Here is a 20,800-nt window from a genome sequence, read left to right on the forward strand (position 1 = left end):
TTAATTTTTTTCATGTTACTGAAAGCAATCAGTGTGTAAATATATGTGATTTTAAGAAGAAATGCAGCACAGGGCAGCTACATGTCAGCAGAGTACGTTCCAAGCACCCTCTGAGCGATTTCATAGTTAAAAGTCAAGCGACTATTTGCTTCCCTGCCTACGCTGTTTGGACCGGTGGCCTTCTGTTTAAACACAGCATTATACAAGTGGTTAAAGGGTAAAAGCAAAAGCACACTGTGTGCATCAGGCACGCCACATGCCAGCACTTATATAAGACTACCTGTGCACACACTGACAGCTACTGTAGCAACAGTCCCTGCCTGTCTCACAGCTGCACCCAACATGAACCCTCATTTCAGGACACCAGTGGCACCTACACACCTGACCTCTTCTCATGTCATCTCTTTGTCTATGTCTTTTTTCTTCCCGTACTTATTTTAAACCCATCTGCCATCAATCCATCAACATGCCTGAAACTCTCCATCCCTTTCACATTGCCTTTTGGCTACTTCACTACCTCTCAGCAGCTCTATGGGTGGTAAAATCCCATACCAAAAACATGGTGCCGGTCTCCATAATTAGACATGGTGAGGAGAGGGCGAAGAGAAGGGGTGATGGGGGGGACTTATACAAGAAAGTGATGTAAAGGTGGATGCAATGGTACAGTCACATGAAACTTGTGCAATATAAAAAAAAGTTGGCAGCGTGTTAGGTGATTTGTGTAACATGTCGCCTCGGGCGTTGTGTCAGTATACCAAGAATTAGAGGTGATTCCCAGAGGTCAGTGGGTGTGTGACGAGAGCCTGGGACAGGCTTGGAGCTTGCACGGCGCGGAAGGGAGAGCTCGAGTGGATCTATAATTAGCCGATGCCCTCTGACCATCTCACCGTCCACTCCCCTCCCTTCAAACCTTAACAGCTTTCCTTGGTGTCGCTAGGTGAGCAACAGGAAAGCATTCCTAACTGCCGTGTCATGGGTATAGTCCCGACAGCATGTGAGCCAAGTCCACGTGGTTCTATATTTGACACACAGACCTTTGCCCGTTGTAAGCTAGCTGAATGACATAGCACAGCCGTGTAGTCTCCAGGGGACCTCTGATGTTCGGCGAAGACCGACAGCAGGGCACAGAGAGGGACTTTCCAGGCAAGATATGTACTATTGTATTTATTACAGCTAAGCTGGCCAGGAGAAAACATTAAAAAATAAAAATAAAAAAAACAGGAAAACAACAGATTCCAAAATACAACAAAATGACCTGTGAATGGGACTCAGTGAAATAAGCTATGAGTCCAGTCCCTTTAAACACAGAACAAGTTGATTGAGCTAGAAAATGCTCAACTGCTTCTGAAAGTACAGCGTCCACAGAGCACATTTAGTGTATACTCTGTAGAAGAGGCTGGTGTTATGCTACTGCAATCAGAGTCAATAAATTGAATTTTAGATCTTCTTTTATTTTGTTTAGAAGACCCCAAGATACCTTAAAAAGGCCCATAAAAGAGGAATCTAAGCAAGGCTCGTCCTTGAATACGCTTCCTCAGCCACAAGGTGCGATACTTTTCCAAGGATGGAAAAAATAGATTATGCTGAACAGTCAATTTAAACAGATGGCTGTTAATATTTTTTCCTGTATATTTGTGCAGAATTAAATATGCATCCTCCCACGGTCAGATGAAGAATTAGAAGAAGCACACCGAGCCGACTCACCTTGTCTCCACTGGAATAGAAGAAGTAGCGCAGGCGGACTATGTTGCAGTGGTCCAGTTTCCTCATGATCTGCAGCTCACGATTCTGAACAAAAGAAGAAAACAAAACAGAAAAAGCGTGAGAGATACTTCATGTTTATGCTTCAGACAGCTTTCATAACACAGTTGGTCTAAAGAGGGTCAGGAGATCATGAAAGCTTTCCACTGAACCTTTAGCACACTGTGGAGAGTTCCTTTTGAGCTTTTTTTAAACAACTAGATGTCAGAAGCGTTACGTGTCAGCCTCAGTGGGTTCAACAGCAACGAGTGCAGTTTGGACAAGCCAAACGTTTAACATAAACCATCAACCTTATATTGCTTATGACTGTCTTATGACAGAAAACGCATTCCGTTAGTCAACTGGTTTCACAATAGCATCACTGTGGCAGGTCAGTGTGTTACCAAGACAAACACTTCCACAGGGAGGGGAAGAGAGCAAACAAAAAAAAAGGTTGCATGCCATCGATTCCCATTTAAAGCACCAGCACCTACAGAAAATGGCCCCAGAAAAAGAGTTGTCCAAAAAAAAAAAAAAGGATGTTCAGAAAGGTTCGAGTAAAGCTCTGGGCCCTGTAGTCAGACAATCCAGAGGCCGAGAAAAAAAATGTCAGACCACTCCATCTGTATTCATATACAGTGTTTCCATACATAAAAAGGTTGGGCGTATGGATTTTCTCAAAGGTTGGGCAGGAATTCAAGCATTACAAAAAGCTTTAACAGCTCCATTATAGTCCACATTTGCTCCCATTCTCCATTTTCCTTCCTCCTCTTTTCCACAGTGCTCAGTGTTGACTAAAGTGCTTGTGTAACATTGTGTGGCCCCGGTGTCGAGAAAGAAATGGAGGGTAACAAGCATATGGAGAACTAACACAGAGATCAGAGAAGAAAGCTCAGTACAGGGACAAAGTGGAAAAGAAACGCACCATCAGTGTGTAGCAGTGAAGCGGACTCCTTACGTAATATTCTGACTTTTGGTTAGAAGTCCTGCAATTTGAATGAGTACATTTTAATATTTTCAATTAGAAACATATTAGAGCAGCATATTCTATAGCTGTGATGTGGGTTTTCAGTGAAGCTGTCCACTTGTAGATGTACAAAAGAACTGCCGCCCACATTTACTTTCTTTTTGTATTTGATGAAGGCTAGCAGCTTCTGGGAAAAATATGATTACATTCAGAAACCAAGCGCTGTGACTTTGGTGACATAAAGATGGCAAATATAGCCACAATGATCAGTATGCAGCATGCTTTTAATGGAAAAAAAAAAATCAGATGTACATTTCCACTCAAAGAAACTCAGCAGCTTCCTGTCTAATTCCCCTGTAACCAGACTGGTTACAGAGTTAATTCACAGACAAAGTTATTAAGGAAGCACAGAATTGCATGACTGTCCAGCTGACTAACACGCTACCAGAGCAAGTGTCAACCACTCAACATCATGTCTGAACTTGTCTAAAGACAGGTTTCACGATTGGCTTAGAAGCACCGCATGCAAATCATCTTTGTGTTGTTTAAATTGGATGCACATGTGATGGCAAAAGAAACTACTTTGTGAGCTTTGGACTTTAAACAGAGAGTGATCAGTTGAAACTACGAAGTTAAGAGACTGTTGTGCTTTTAAGCAACTTATCCATCCACAAATTGTCTAGTATCATTGTGAGTAAAAACACATTATGTAGGAATACACAACTACTTATTGAAGGTTCTTCTCTTTGCTCTTCTGTAATAAAGAGGCTTAACATAAGTGCTACTATTTAGTATATAACACAGCAGCTAGAGATTTAATCTTCCTCTTTGACTAATCTAATGATTAACTAAAATTTATAGTATTATTTAACAGTGGCTTTGATAACTGTTTAACTTCTTAAGTCCAAGTCAAGACGATCATTACAAAAGCCTCTAAAAGCCTCCAGACTGGCATCAACTGGTTTTGCAGCTCAGTGTAAGATAGCAGAATGGGTAAGTTTGTTCATTATATGCAACAACACACAAAAAAATGCCAATTCCTCAAACCAAAAGATTTTAAGCTCATAGTTTTGCCTGTAAATCAGTGGTTTTCGTAAAAAGAAATATGGATAAACGTGGTTGACAAAACACTGCGTGGTTTGAACTGTCTGTCTGAAGCTGTGACTCATGAAAAGTCCCTTACGTGGGTCGGGATGATGCTTGCAGCTGTCCTTATCTTTATAAGGCTTTAAACCCATGTTAGCAGGGTTAGGTCCTCTCCACCTAAACAACAGCAGCACAACAGAGCATCTGGTAGCTCAATAGCCTCCTGCAGACAACCCCCCAGTCTAATTCACTTAAGCTGATGCAAATCATCCCCACAGTCTTCCCCCTGCTTTTTTACCCTTTACGCAGCCACGACAACCAAACACACACACACACACACACACACACACACACACACACACACACACACACACAACCCCCCACATCACCGAGTGACATCACTGCACACGGGGTCAAAGACCGGCCGCAGGCAACGCCCTCGTCTTTTTTGTGCTGGAGTGTCCGAGGGTGTGTCTCTGTGTGAGAGACAGAGAGAGAGACAGTAGCATATGGAGGAGGAGTGGGAAGGCTGTCGAGTAAAGCCCAACCCAGCTCCAGTTATACTGCAGTCCATCCTGCTGACCTATCATCCCCCAGAGTGTGAGCGGCACAGACAGCAGAGACCGAGAGGAAAGAGAAAAATGACTTGATTTGCGGCGGCTGCAAGGACTACACCTGAGAGCCTCGCGCAGCTAATGCTGCCAAAACCAAACCGCATCCCAAAAAGATTAAGAACGCCAAAGCCACAGAACAATACAACCTTCGCAAACACGAGCCCTGTCCTACTATAGTTATTCCCATCTCATACTTCCAGATGAGTCAACCAGTTCCTTGGTTTTGTCGTTTTAAATGGCTTCCTACAGCACCAATGTAGATTTTGGATTGTGTTTGGGAATTATACGGAGCTGTCATTGTGGGAGAACATAAGTTGATTATAAATACTGTAATGCACTTGTACAATCAAACAAATGAAAAAATGATCAATCTGATGTGGTTTAAATATAAATAATGAGAAGAAATGTTGTTTATGTATAAGTTAAATGCAATTAAAATAGACCTGCGGTCCCTCTCAAGCCCACTCAAACTGTAAATCATCCAAAATAAAAGAACAAAGGGGTTTCTCTAAGTGTATTACTCAAAACTGTCAAACACACACTTATGAATTTAAAAAAAAACCTACGGGGTTAAATTGATCAGGTTTCAGCTACAGAGTATTTACAGGATTTGTTATTTTTCTTTATTCGTTAATAATATTTACAAGTATCTGCCATCAGGCGTGCTCTCGGTCTGTGTGACAGCGAGGTCTAATGCGAGCATCCATTTTCCGATAGACTGATATGTGATCCCTCAGTTGGGATGGGAGAAGGACCCATCCCATAATGGACAACAAGAACACTGTGAGCCCACCAAAGCAGCCTCACAGTTAAACCAGAAGCCTATTCACATGATTACCCTGTTTGACTTGAATTGGTTGTGTGTGTGTGTGTGTGTGTGTGTGTGTGTGTGTGTGTGTGTGTGTGTGCGCGCGCGCGCGCGCGCGCGCCAGTGAGAGAAAATAAAACATTCACACATGTTGACTGGCATGGTTTACTCAACCCACGCTCACTTCACAGATGAGCACTAAATCAGACAGGAAAAAAGCAGAAGTGTGGACAAAAGGCTTTTGAAGTGGGGGAGAAGAAAATAGAACGCAGGTGTTTGTGTGTGTGTGTGTGTGTGTGTGTGTGTGTGTGTGTGTGTGTGTGTGTGTGTGTGTGTGTGTGTGTGTGTGTGTGTGTGTGTGTGCGCTGCATGCTTGACAGTCATGTGAAGAGTCTTAGCCCTCATTTGCTTCATTTTTCCTAACAAGCTGTTCATGAGGAGGACGTGCAGATGAAGCAGCGAGAAAGACGAGGCGGAAAGAGCGACAGCCAGCTGAGGCAGAGGGTCTTCTCTAAAGAGGAAACTGAACAATCAAACCAGCGTGAGCTTCACTGAGCTGTTTAAAAGAGGAGGCGGCCTGCTAGCACGTCATGCTAACCACAGGCTAACAGGAAGAGCAGGATGTGACTTCACCGGGGCCGGCACGCAGAGCCACAAAAAGACAGTGTGAGCGTCCGCAACGAGCACCGCGAATTTGGTGGCAGATGTCCGACCCCCTACACCATTAAGTGACATCATTCATCTTGTCTGGCTTCACAGAGCAAAGGACTAGCACATCCCGAGGAAAAGAAAAACTGTGCTGAATCTCCAACAGGTTAAACCCAGGGTTTTGAGTAGCTCAAGCATTTAGCTGAACCAGTTGGGTGAAAACGCTACAGGCAAATAGATTTGACTGAACTTTGTGAGCAGTTCTCACAGTTATGGGTAAAAAGAAAAAGAGCAGCGGGATGGGAGTCTACAAGACAACAGTGAGCGTTCTCCTCCTGGGAATAACGGACATAAAATGATGAGCGAGAAGGGAATAGCTCTGCCTTCCAAGCTTAAATCAAATATTAACAGACTTAATTCCCATTAGACATACTACTCATTTATTTATTTATAACAGGGGCATGTATGTAGTATGACACATAACCTACCCATTTATCATTGTCAATACAGTTTTAGTTCGTTTTTTTCCTCTTTTCTTCATGCCAGATTTCATTTTGTATTTTCAGTTTTACTTTAAATGCATGTAAATGTGAACTGCTTCTCCTGGTTTGCAGCCATTGTTTACTGGAACCATAGTCTGACGACATAGCCCCTGCTATTTTTAGTAACGTTTGTGCTTTTTTCCCCCCTTTCCTCTAGTCAAATGTCTACAATTAAAGCATCTCTTGTCACACAGTGAAATAAAAGCTTATGGGTAGAACGTACACAAACTTTACAGCATCACAAGGTCAGAGATGTAAGGTATAAATTGTTTTTTGCAGTAATTTTACAGTTGAAATGTATCTCCTTTAATCATTGCAAAAACTTCTTATTTTTGCCTGTGAGGTTAGAAATTAAGTGTGAGTCCATTCAGAGCTGCAAAGTAATTGCTGTGCTTAGGCTGGAAGAGCCCAGTCAAACCAACCCCAACTCAGCTGGTAGTTGTTACTGTATTGAGTGTCTGTGTGTATGACAAATATATAGTCTCACACGACAATAGTGCACTCGTTTTTTTTAAGGTGTGACTTTCAGTTGTGGTTGGAATGGCAGCAACTCTAGAGGTCGGCTGGTGAGCCCCTGGTAACCTTCAGTTGCCGGGAAAAATGTGTATTCCCTACCTGGCTGACAAGTTGTTGGAGGTTGCTGGCTGTCGCTAGGGGTTGTCGATTGCGAAGACAGCGCTGCACCAAAAAACAAAACAAAAAAAATCCTCCTTGCGTGGCTAGCAGGCAGCCATGGTCACCCTTAGTTTGCATTGACACAAACACAAAGTTCAAGTTTAAGCCTAACATGTAAATTATACTCCTGCGTCAGATCTACATTGTAACGTACGCAATAACCGGAATCCTATTTCAACTCTACGCCAGACAGGCACCTCCTGAGAAACGTAACTACACGTTGGGTCGACGACCACAACCACTCGAGTGGTGTGAAAGGTTGCAGTGTGGAGATAAAAGGAGTTACTATGTAAGTTAAGACGTAAATTTCCTGCAGAAGCCTAAATTAAGCTTTACTGCTGACATGTTTCATAAAGGTGTAGCTTCTACTTTCAAGGCTAAGCGTCTTTGTTTCCATTTGTATTGTACTTTTCACTGTTTCACCACCAGTCTGTGCACAGCGGCACTGTTTGTGGACACGTTTGCGTCTCCCTTGCAAACTACAAGCTGTCTTATTGTAACCAAGACAATTCCAAGGAGGTAGCAACCACTCACCAGCATTTCCCGTAGCTTACAGTGGTTTCAGTTAATCAAAAAAAGGCTAGAAAGAGAGAGCATATTTCTCCCATATTGGCTTCCCTTCACTGGCTCCCTGCTAAATCCAGAATTGAATTCAAAACCATGCTCCTCACATACAAGGTCTTAAATAATTAGGCCCCATCTTATTTTAATGACCTTATAGTACCATATCACCCTATTAGAGCACTTTGCTCTCGCACTGTATTTAAAAGTAGAATGGGAGGCAGAGCCTTCAGTTTTCAGGCCCCTCTTCTGTGGAACCAGCTTGCAGTTTGGATTCGGGAGACAGACACTATCTCTACTTTTAAGATTAGGCTTAAAACTTTCCTTTTTGCTAAAGCATATAGTTAGGGCTGGACCAGGTGACCTTGATTCTTCCTTTAGTTATGCTGCAATAGGTGTAGACTGCTGGGGGATTCCCATGATGCATTGAGTAGTTCTTCTTCAGTCACCTTTCTCACTCACTATGTGTTAATAGACCTCTCTGCACTGAATCATACTTGTTATTAATCTCTGGCTTTCTTCCACAGTATGTCTTTTATCCTGTTTTCCTTCTCTTACCCCAACCGATCACGGTAGATGGCCGCCCCTCCCTGAGCCTGGTTCTGCTGGCTGTTTCTTCCTGTTAAAAGAGTTTTTCCTTCCCACTGCCACTGTCAAAGTGCTTGCTCATAGGGGGTCATATAATTGTTGCGTTTTTCTCTGTATGTATTATTGTAGGGTCTACCTTACAAAATAAAGCGCCTTGAGGCCACTGTTGTTGTGATTTGGCACGATATAAATAAAATGGAATTGAATTGAAGTTTGCATTTGGTTGCCGACCGATTTCTATTCTGTGTGACTGGAGCCTAAAGAAACTGAAACATGTGACTACTATAGATTTACATTTCAAGAACCAAGTTCCAGTTAAGAACCACTACTAAACTGTCCAGTACACCATAATCACACACCTGCAAGCTTAATAACTTCCTTTAGCATGTTGAGTACCTGAGTCTAACATAAGCTATTTTTATATTTTGTTGCTATACTGGCCGCTGAAAACAAGAATGGGCCTCCATTTTTCAGAAAATTGATCAACAATCAATAAGAGAATCGATAAAGAATAAGCCCTTTAAGCAGACTCAATAATAGTATTGGTATCACTAAATCCAATAACATCCCTAATTAGACTGCACTGGCTTCAGCGGTGAGGAAGAGAACCAGTGTAGGTGACCTGGGTAAAAATGTGGAGTCCAGCTAAGTTAACAGATATCATTTTTCTGGTGAAAGTGAAACAAACACGAGTTGACTGATGGTATCCTGGTATTTTAATAAATAAAACTTTGATCCCAGTGTTAGAGTTTATGGCTGCTTTTTAAGTGAAGCATCCCAGAAATAGGTTAAGAAGCGCTGGTTTGAATTTAAACCATTTAACAAACATTATACATATGTATAAAATAACCAACTGCAAGATTAACACTTTGAGCTGTTACCCAGTTTACCCCCAGCCTGATCACACACTTAAAATACTGTGGAAGCTCATTTTTTAAAGCCTTTAAACTTGATGAAACTCTAAACAGCTCTTCTGCAAGCGTTGCTTTCTGAGGTCTAGTGGCAGGGACAATGAGTTTGTTTATATGAACATGAGTTTTTGAAGCATCCCATTTTGTCTTTGCCACATAAACATCATATCCTGATTTCTGAAACAAGGACAAACCCTTAACCAGTCAGAGAGACCCAAATATGCTATCCTAAGCACTCAAAAATAATCCCAGCTAATGTTGCTTATATACATCTTATTATCAAGTTTGTGTGTTTCATGTAAACATCCTATCCGCATGATCCTCGGGACACTTATTTCCACCCATATACACTCAGCGGAGGCCATGAACCAGTGGAGCAAAGACAATGTTGCCCAAATGAAGGAACAACGAGCCATCAGCCAAATCTATTCAAAGCACAGGAGGAGATTTCCAGCAGAGCTCTACTTGGAAAGAAACATGACATTTGCAAGCTGACGGATGACGGAGTATTTATGTGTTTGAGTTTGTCGGTGTGAGAAAAGACCTCCGCTCCACTACTACACAAACACGCACATTCTCTGCAAGAAGAAGAAAAGACACGCTTTAAAGTAGGAATGTGTTGAATGACAAACTTTCCCGCTCTTCTTTTGTTTTCTTTTGTTTCACAGCTTCTCTGATCTCCCCGTTCGTGTGAAAGATCTCTCCATTCATGTCTCTTTCACGGTTACCCCGGAACATTCATTAATGCCACACATCTCGACTCTGATAGCATGGATTTTTTGTTTTAAAAAAAAAAAAAAGAAAGAAAAGAAAAAAAAGGGTGATTTGGAGGGTAAACATTGAGTTTGTGTTTATATGCACACTCGTCAATTACGCCTGCAGCTGTGCTCAGTCATAACAAGTTTTACCTTAAACCTCTTGTCTTGCAGGACCTTCTTGATGGCCACCAGCTCTCCAGAGTCGCAGAGTTTAGCTTGGTAGACGACGCCAAAAGAGCCATTGCCGATGACCTTGGTGTCCGTGTAGCTGACTTCCTGTGGCCGGTCGGGGCCTTGGCCTGGGGTGGCCACAACTGTCGTTACCTTGCTGCCATCTTTGTCCCCTGCAGATACAGACAAAGACACAAGCAACACACAAGTGTTCAGATCCGTGTAGATTAGATCAAAACATTGATTTTCCCATTTATTATATTCTTTCCGAATCATTTTGTCTGAAATACATGAAAGAAGAGTAAAAATGCTCATGATCCTGAGAGTTTCAGGTGAGTCTCAGAGCTCCCTGTCTGAAAATCCAAAGATATTTCACAGAAAACCAGACCACTGTGTGACCACTGCAGCAGTGCTTCCAAGCATTTAAAAAATAAAAGAATTTTTAAAAAAAATCTTCAAACTGAACTTTATTCAGAACGACAGTTGACTGGTGTATTGATTCATGTGTGATGGACTGGCTTTTAAATGTGGGTCACACTGTGAGAACTCGTTCTCTGACACCGTTTCTGAATTCTGCTGCAGGCTGTCTTTGGTCATCAAAGCGTCAAATTGGTCCTCGATTCACAAGTCATACAACGCAGGCAAGGACCGTGTATTACTGATGAACATTTGAACCGTGTTACTGTCATGCCTATCAGCTTTAGCCTCAGACAGACAAAAAAAAAAAAGCACAAGTGGAAAGAGCTGTAAAATTGAGGAAACTCTACATTAGCTGGCAGTAAAAAGGATGACTGGGCAGGTCTGAACTTAACCCAGACTTCAGAGGAGGAGCCTAAACAAGTCAAAAATATCAAATGCATTCTTCTTTGAATTTCTCACAGCGGTAGGCAGCAAACACAACTGGTTGGATGGACTCTGGAAGGCCGCTGCGTCCACCCATATTGAGTGGGTGTGCATGTCATGCTGATTTCTAGTAAAGTACCAGGTCATGGGTTGTTTGCATGTGTGTTTTGAATCAACAATTTCCTCGGACTGATTAACCCCGCACTGCTAATCCACAAATCAACATTTGACCTCAAACTATAACCGAGGGTGTGGAGGTTAACCAGTCCTATTTCTTACTTTCACTGGTTTGCTGATTTTATTTTCCAACACCACCATTGATTTCGATGCAAATAGTCCCCCCACGGACGCCGGCGCACACACGGGCTCAATCCAGACATAAAATTATTAATGTGCGTTTGCAAGCCTTATTCTGCTGCTGTGTGGCCAGCGAGAGGCTCCATTACCAAAGATGCAATTACAATCAAAGAATAGGGAAGGAATGGGAGAAAACAGTGGAGGGGTCTCAGAAACCAAAAAAAAGGAAAAAGAGACAGCTTCTCTCTCCAGGACCAAGTCTAGAAAGGGAAACTAAAGATGGATTCTGTACCAACAGAAATAGACTTTCCAGGACTGTGGACAGAGAGAGGAATATGACTCTGCCTACATATATTCCAACAGGGCCATTTCTATGACGCCTCTGCACTTCCTCAAACCGTGAGAAAAGTCTGTGCCTGCTCACAAACACATACTGGGAACCCACACTGCCGTAAGGAAGGAATGACCAAGCGATCAAATGTCATTTGAGTGACTAACTGGACACGCATGAAGCAGGACTTTTCACACAGACTAGAGAAACGATTACAATTGCACACAATTAGGAATTACCTTCAGTTCACATGTGAGAAGAAATGTAACTTCCTATAAAGCAAAGGGCACCTATTTATTCTAATAAGTAAACAATAAACCAGGAAAACAAGCAAATCTTTACTACAATAAATTAAAAAAAATCCTAAAAGCTTTAACTGCAGTTTAGTTCTTAATCACTTTGTCATTTAACTTTTAGAAAACTAAAAAACATTGGGGAGACAAAAAAATGGATCCAGGCATTGATAAACAATCATTTCTACCAATATTTCTACAGTAAAAAAGGCCAATATTGGTTTAACCAATAATCTGTCCATCCCTATAATAAACTATCCCCAACAAACAAAAGCATCTGGTAAAAACTTCTATTACATGTAAAGAGTTCTTTAAATATAACCAAATATGAATTTTGCACCAATAACAGAGAAATCAGTGCAACAACAAACATCTTCAAGCATGCGCGGGAATTGTTAACTTATCAGTCAGCCTGCGACAAGTACACTAGTTAATACATAAATCGCAGTGCATCACTCCATGTACGTATGCTGTATCACATATCTACAAAGTGACAGAGCAGAGACGGTTGTTGCAATGCGACGTTTAGCCAGCGGCATCAATATTCGATTCAGGTCAGCAGACTAGTTCAGGCCACGGCTGAATATGGCTAACGCGTGCGAACAACAACACTGCTGCTGAGCAGTCACAGGACACGTGTGCGGCTGCTGCTGTTAAAAACGTGTAACCCTGTATTTCTATCAAAGCTGCTGAAAAACTACCTGAGCAAATGTCATAAATTCATCTGTGTTCATCTAAATCATATCAAGGGGGAAAAAACAACTTTTTAACTAACAGACTTGTGGATCATCTTAATTTTCCTGACATGAATATTAAATAAGGACTTGCAGTTATTTGAAGCTTATTATGGGATAAGTAACGTGATTAAGTTTGTAAAGTGTTGCCTAAAAGCAACACTTTTATTCTCTTTTTGTCATTTATTTTTCTCTAGTGGAGGGCAATGAAGTACTTTTAAGGGGCATCCACAAAGGAAGCAACCAGCAGCATCTTGGCAACAAGAGACCATAAATAGTCAACAATATTCAGCAACTTCAGGTGATGTGGAGCAAAATAACTGCTAGCAATGCAAGGTGGGCGGATCCTGAGTTAAACTTTCATCAACCCCAGATGAGAAAATGAAGCAGCTACCAATGAGAGGGAAGGACGTGTCCCTTTCAGGTTAGGTTGCATCCGCACAGGGAAGCGATCACTGGTCTGATGCTGACAGTTGGTCGACAGAAGATATTCTAGGTTCCAGTTGCCGAGGTTACCCTTTAAGGCATTTCCCACCAGGTCATGTCAACCACCTGTATCCTGTCCTCTCACTGGCAGTCGCTTCAACGCGTCACCAGTGGGATCTTTTTTGCCCGTAGTCACGTTGAGTGTCACTGACTTTCTACGGCCTCTAAACGCCTCGTGACAACAAATTGCTCCCTGTGTGGACGTCTCCCCACAGTCACAGTCAGTAAAGGAACTTTGAGTTCTGACTCTCAAGTCTTCCTGTGGCTGGCAAATATTAATCACATCTTTATTGTTTCGTTAAACTCTCTTTTAATCACAGCCCAACAGAATTTTACCCCTAAAAAAGAAGATTATATTGCCACTGAAATTATCTGTCAGTCCCTCCTCAAAACAGAAGATTAGCCACAAAATAGCCACAAAATGACCACACTCACATTGTGGCATGTACACGATAATTCAATAAGTTATTAGCTATTAATATACAGCAGTGCCTTGGCACTGATGATGAACAGAATAACATGGCATAATTCTAAAGACAAATCCTCCACGCTCACTATTCCATGGTCCAAGTTCTGGACAAGATGCTTCTTTTTATTAATGCAATAGCAGTTTTACCCCTTCTAAAGTTAATGCATTAGTATTTTGTCTGACACGGAAGTCTAAACAAAGAAATTTTCTTTCTAGTTTTACACTCGACTCCCACAGCATGATCAGCCACACTCTTTCCAAGTACTACAGGGGTATAAATATGCAGCAGTAATCAAGCTGCAGTCATAAAATTAGTCATGTATTTACTGCAGTGCGAATAATAATTTTCACACCATTCATGTTGCATCACTACAAGTGAATGTCAAAGAATGCAAAGCCTGCCAAACAGCCCATGTGTCCATCGCTTTCTGAATTTTGGCAAAGAATTGCACACAATAACTTGCTCACACACCAATCAGCTACGCAAGGGAACTACTGACAGGGGATTTGTGGACGACTCGTTACAAGGCAGTGTTCTGCTGGGAAACCTTAGGTCCAAGCATCAACACCCAACTAAACATAGGTGCAAGCCCTGAAGAGTGCACGCAGAGATATTTTTATAACCTTTAGGGTAACTAAAACCTGACGGGCTTATCACTAAGCTTAGATTTTAAACCTAGCTCAAGATATGTGTGCCATATTTTACGCTGTCGAGTCAGGAGAACATTTAGGCCTCGTCATGCCTGAACCTGGCAAGCAGAAGCATCCACGCATTGGATCAAACAGTTCTAAGGAGTCGCTACTACTTTTCAATACCTTTTTTTTTTGTTTGCATTCACACAGGTAACAGGAAGTGGCAGTGACAGCTCTTGCATTTTCTTCTACACCTCTCCAGCCTCCTCTTTTTCAGTCTACATTGCTTTAAAGTGTAGTGGCTGCCTAGAAGCAAGTTGAAAGCAATTAAGATACAAAATTTTGGCATTCTGGCTCAGTTCCGGTATATACCGTATATATTTCACTGTCATTTTTCCCTTGCTATGCTTCATTTTTTTATTAATATTAATAGATTTCTCTTTATTTTTTTCCCCACTGATGCTGCATTCACGTGTCTTTCATGACAGACGCGCATCTGCTGCTTCGCAGTCCTCAGCTCCTGTAATGCAGACACAGGTACAAACAATTTTGCAGAATCCCCCCCGTTGTAAAGCTGACACGATAATTTACTGCATTACTGGAACGAGTGTTACAGCTAATGCAAAGCAAACTTGGCCAAGAATCACTGAGATGGAGACATAATATTGGTGCATGGATTGTAGATGTCAGGGTAGCGTGCAGCCTGCAGAGCCATTGCTGCACTACTACACTCATCTTATTTAGCTTTCTCGCTCTCTCTTTCTCTCACTCACAAAAAAAAAAAAAAATAGATCTCATCTTTCTTCTAAACCCTGAGCGATTCCGGTGGTCCTCGTCTCGTCTGTAAGCCCTGCTGTTTCGTTTGGAATCAAAGAGTATAATTAGTTCATTTTGTTCTCGTCATCACTTGTAAAACGTGAGAGGGGGACAGACAGGAAAAAGGAGAAAAGAGGAAGAGAGAGCTGCTGCTTTGAGATGCTAAACAAGCTGCTCATTGTTCCTGGCCAGCTGCCTCACCCCCCAAAAAACAAAACCTGAGGGTGCTCGAGTGGGTGTGTGAATGTACTGTATGTATGTATATGCATGTGTGTTTCCGTCTGCCTGTGTAGGAGGGGTAAGAGCATTCTCCTCCAGGATCATACGCAGTGGCTACAGCTGTTTAGGACCATCAGCCAAGTTATTACACACACATTTGAGTGCATATATCTATCCAAGTGTGTGTGTGTTATAGGATGGTGGAGGAAAGGATAATAGTGGATGACATTCTGCGCGCCACCTTTTCCATCTGCTGCCCTCAGGGAGAAGGTACAGGTCTATACAGGCCAGAACATCCAGACTGGCCAACAGCCTGTATCCACAGGCTGTGAGGCTCCTGAACTCTCTGCCCCCCTCTCACGGACAATAACCATATCCAACTTCTTAATAGCAATGAACTGGTCTGCATTGGTGCATCATATCTTTATTCTCTTCCCCCTCCTGCCCCCCCCCCCCCCTCTTTCTTAAATAGATAACTATCATATCTGATATCATATCTCACAGTACAATAATATTGAATGGGTTGCATTGTTGTATTTTGTCATGTTTCTCAGGTCTTTGTCTGAATTTCTACGAACATTATTGCTAAGGATTGTCTTATTGCATTGGAGTCACACTGGGTTAAATATGTACACTTGGGTTTTAAGGGGTATTTATTATTTTCTTCTTTTTTTTGGGTTGTATGGAAGCCCCAAACGCAATTTCATTGTTCTTGACAATGACAATAAATAAATAAATACTAAAATACTAATATCCTGGACCGGATGAAAAAACAAGTCTAGGTAGATTCCAGCTAAGTGACACAGTCCAAAGTACAGTTTTTATACAACTGAAACTGCGTACCACATACCTCTGTGTGACAGAGCCTACCTTAGATTAAAACTATAACTAAAAAGAAAGTTAAATTATATGTAGCTGCTTGTTACAAGAAAAAATAAAACTCAGTGATTTAGATTTGCTGTCATCCTTGATCGTTAAAGATTGGGAACTAGAGCAGGGCGATATGACCAAAACTATTTATCACGTCATACATTTGAAAATTTGCGATAACGATATAACTGACACTAGACAAAATACTGAAAAATTTTACAACAGGGGACATCTGAGCAATCAGCCACTCTACTTTCCTCCATGGAGATGAACACCACCTGCTGTTAGACATCAGATTATCAAACACCTATTTAATTGAGCAACTAGAGGTTCAGCTTATTATTTTAGTTGATAAAAAAGTACTGAGTCACCAGATGAGTCTCCAAAACTTTTGTCTGAAAAAATTAATTCTCACATTTAGCAGACCTGACCCATACATGCACCTGGGGCGAGACAAGAGTGTGTGTGTGTGTGTGTGTGTGTGTGTGTGTGTGTGTGTGTGTGTGTGTGTGTGTGTGTGTGTCACAGTACACTAATCGGTTTCCAGCACCAAGGCCCAGACATGAGCCTGAGCTCAGGCCTCACCCGCCTGACATACATCATGCTCACATCACAGCCTTAAGGCTCCATCAGCATTCCTTAACAGGTACGTGCCCTCACACCCCACTCCACTCCACTCCACCCCACCCATCTGTGTGTCAGATAAGACAGGGGTGTAACTAGGAACTGTGCAAGTGTCCATCTATGACAGTCGATACTCATTAATAATAAAGATGCTATACTTATAAATTAATTTCAATGAAAAGACTTTTAGATATGTAAAGTGTTAATTTGATGTTATTTAAACTGACTGAGCTCTAACTGGGCCATTAAATATAACCAACACAGCAGTAGTATCTTCAGCATGGGAGCGAGTGCGCCTTGCCTTGAGATCGCCGTGGTGATGGATAGACTAGACGAAAGAGAGGCGTCTAGCACCCACATTGCCAGCCCCCCACCCCGCCACTTGCTCAGCTGACAGGCCTAGTCAGTCGCATGGCTTCCTCTCTGCAGCCAGTCTATAAGCGGTCTCCGGCACCGTGCCACCGTGGCTTCATGAACAGGATACTTGATGTCACACTCCCTCCGGTCGTCGCGACACGGCCCGTGGAAGTAGTGGAAACAGGGCTAATAAACCACCCCCCGTAGGATCGCGTCAGTTTTGCCCGACTCAACTACGGGCGCACCTTCCGTTCTGACAGTTGCGTAATAGACCGGACCTATCGCTTTAACTCCATTACGCATGTGATTGGTGCTGTGTGGCAATATCTCTACGCGATCTAATCTACATTCAAATGGACAATAATCAGGCCGGATCTGCGGTGGAAGAAGGAGGCTTGGTTTTGACCTGGGCCTGTGCCAACACTACCTTCCTATGGCCCGGCCCTTCCCGGCGCGGCCTGCTAACCCCGCTCCGGCTGACCGGCCCCGGGGCGGCGCGACAGAGCGCGTAACGCTGTGTGCCAACATCGGGGCGAGCAGCAGTGTGTGCCGCTCAGCACCATCCACTGTCTCGCTCTGTGACACACATATATGACAGAGATAAGCTTCCCGGAGCTAACCGTATGCTAACTTGACACATTTCCAGTCTAGTTAGTGAGAGGACACTTAAGCGAGCATATGCAGCCCACGGTGGGCCTGGTGCGTGCAGGAAAAGTCTGCCACTCTAGAATTACACGGGTGTACTTACTGCTGACTTTCATGCTGCCGAAAGCTGAAGGCTGCGGCACTGGCTTGCAGCTCTCGGCGAAAGATGTGGTCCTGGGCCGACCCGACATGATCCGACGATCCCCTTGATTCTCTCGACTGTGACTTGCTTAAACGGCGGAGCTGATCGATTCGCCGAACCTTCTCATCAAAAATAAAAAATAATAAAAAAAAATCCAAAAAGGAGGGGGGGGATGACAGTAAATTAATATCACTGTAATTCACGGGGAGGTCAGCCAGAAAGAGATCCCCTTATCCCAGGAATCCTTCACACTACTTCGTATCGCCACTAAATGACCCTTTTCTTTTCCACCGACGGTCTATCAGAGCATCGTTTCCTCCTTGTGCTCCAGGATTTCTTTCAGCGGGCCTTTGAAGACACGTATCCGACTAAAATAGTCATGAATCTGGCCTCTCCCTGTGGCCCCACGGTTAAAAACCAGCGGTAATTTCTTTCGGGGTGCGGAATCGATTTCACGGAGATGAAGAAGGGTTAGTTCAGATGCTGATCCGGTGCGGATCGGTGACAAATGCGGCGTTTTCTTAACGATTCGGGACACATGCAGTTCCACTTCATATCCCGATGTGGAGGCTCAATGATCCGACTGCCATGGCGGCTCCCTCGCTACCCTAGCCTACAGACGGTCCAACGGAAAATCTGCCAGCTGCTACAGTCTTCTTCAGCGAATTCACTAGCCGTACGCCGACTCTAAATCCAGCCTTGCCTCGGTTAAATTTCGGTGTCTTTACCGAGACCCCAGGCCGGCGAGCTCCTCAGAAAATACTGGTCTTTAAGCACAGAGTGCGACGATACGAAATTTCTTTTTTTTATTCCTTCCCCATAGGTTTCACGCTCGCAGTCTTTGTCGCTGCGCATGGTAGGTACGCCGTTTCCGCAAATTGTTCGAGGGATTGCTCCGGCGTCACGGAAAGACGTTCACGCTGCTGACGTAACTCGCGAGGGAGAATAGGAAAACTGTGAACGCGCGCACGGCGAATCTGGGGTGGCCGATTGAGCCAATCAGAGAGGGTATCCTTCAAAAATGGGCGGCGACCATTTCACCGCCGTCCAATGAAAACCCCGCTCTCGAGCACCACATGGCATAATTTGCTCGGCACCGCCCTCGCGACTTCAAAGGCTTTTTTCATGTGCCGCGTCGGGGACAAGGGGCGGGCCCGTTCCCGGGATGGATGACTTCTTCCACCAATGGAGAGCCGAAGCCGGGCTGTCAGTTCAAATGGACCCAGCTGTCACGGACACGGAGCACCGGTGGTCATGCAGCACTGTTGCTATGTTAGTTACAAAAGCCTCTCCTTTATCGCTCCCCAACACTTTTTACCACACGCGGCCCTCGGGCACATCCTTTTAATTAGTGTCATCCTGCTTAGTAATGTAATAATGTGCGCGTGCACGCGTCTCACCCTTCTATTATAACCTTATCTTACATGTTTAGCATCGTACGTCCTGATTTCACATTTAAACTGCTGTCTCTTTGTGTGTTTTAAAGATGCAAGATAAACAAAGCTTTTGCTATTATTTATTTAATAAAGGTACCTAATGGATGAGTTGGTTCTGAAGATTCCTTTGACTGATGTTTTTTTTTTTTTTCGCTTAATTTTTGGTGATATTTTGATGTATATAGTTTCTAAAAGGAGAATAACAGGCAAAACCTTCAGCTAGCAATCTCCCCTGTGGACTCAGCTCCCAGTTTGAGGAGACAGATACCCTCTTTACTCTTGGCTTAAAACTCTCCTTTTTTCTTTTAAGCTTATAGGTAGGGCTAGATCAGGTGACCCCGAACCATGTCTTGATTATGATGCAATATTGCTGGGGGACTTGCTAAGATGCAATGAGCATTTCTTCTCCTCTTATGGCTTTATGCTACAGCTGCATTTACATACCACTCCAGCATGGCATTAACTTTTTTCTTCTCTCTGCCATTGTGTTTTGTCCTTGTCTCTCCATGATCTTCTTTGTCTGTTCTCTTTCCTCTTACCCTTGAGAGGGCTGTTGATTTCCACTGACATAATATTTATGAACGATTTTAATTAATAATAGTGAAGCTGCAAGGAGCAGAGGTAATGAAGGTGGATGAGTTTAACTACACTGAGTCGAAAATCCAAAGCAACGGACAGTGAAGAAGAGAGTGCAGGCAGGGTGGACTGGGTGGAGACGAGTGTCAGGGGTGATTTGTGACAAAAGCAGCATGAGTGAAAGGGAAGGTTTACAAGATGATAGCTGATGGTAGGTTTGGAGACAAAGTCAGAGAGACAAGGATGAGAGGACTTGCAGAGGAGGGATAATAGATATATTTTAAAAATGGAGCTGCGAGGCTGGAGGAAAAAGAGGAAGATCACAGAGAAGGTTCATGGCTGTGGTGACAGAGGACATGCAGATGGCTGATGTGACAGAGGAGGATTTAGGGATAGTGTGAGAATGAGGCAGATGATCCATCGCGGTGACCCCTAAAGGGAGCATGCAAAAGAAGAAGAAGAAACCATTAATATAAATTTTAAATGAGGTGTTAATAATTGAATGTTGTATCACTGAGTCAAAAATATTCTAAATAATCTAGAACTGTGATTTATTACTGATCTATAAAGCAGTTATTGTTAACAAACCACCAAAAAGGTTGGAATTTGTGCAGTTTATGTTTGTCTGGTGATCTAAAATCGCTGAAGGTGTATCTTGTTCTTTTCTGCAAATGCATGTGAGTGTCACTAACTGTACTGAACTCTAATTATATGTGTGCTGCATTTCATGAAATGGCAATAAAGTCTATCGTATGCAGAATCCAGAAAGGGCAGGAAAGTCTTTCCCTGTTCACAGTGATACAGTTGCTAGTGTATCTTTTATGCAGGTGTGTATGCGTGTGGGTTTTATTCTCCGTATCAAAGGGAGTTTCTCCCAGGCTGGCCTTCAATGGTTCATATGCTGAACAGAGAGCAGCAGCATCTTAAAAGCAGGCAGCTGAGCAGAAGTAACGCAAGACA

General features: G+C 43.0%; 1 protein-coding gene across 5 annotated transcripts in view; it reads right to left on the reverse strand.

Annotated features, from left to right (window-relative positions):
- The window catches only part of gsk3ba (glycogen synthase kinase 3 beta, genome duplicate a), a 36,046-nt gene extending 17,330 nt beyond the window's left edge, over positions 1-18,716 (reverse strand). Inside the window, exons 1-3 of one of the 5 annotated variants that reach the window (XM_085385656.1) lie at positions 17,790-18,716; positions 10,049-10,242; positions 1,705-1,788 (exon numbers count right to left, since the gene is read on the reverse strand). In XM_085385656.1, the coding sequence (XP_085241782.1) occupies positions 1,705-1,788; positions 10,049-10,242; positions 17,790-17,877 (366 nt within the window). In that variant the 5' untranslated portion in view covers positions 17,878-18,716. The remainder of the gene's footprint in view (positions 1-1,704; positions 1,789-10,048; positions 10,243-17,789) is intronic. The other 4 variants (XM_085385655.1, XM_085385658.1, XM_085385653.1 and 1 more) reach the window with 4 other exon arrangements.
- Between the last annotated feature and the right edge of the window lie 2,084 nt (positions 18,717-20,800).

This window comes from Rhamphochromis longiceps, linkage group LG16, assembly GCF_057381845.1.
Source record: "Rhamphochromis longiceps isolate RC_006_pf linkage group LG16, R_longiceps_female_GT1.1, whole genome shotgun sequence".
NCBI lineage: Eukaryota > Metazoa > Chordata > Actinopteri > Cichliformes > Cichlidae > Rhamphochromis > Rhamphochromis longiceps.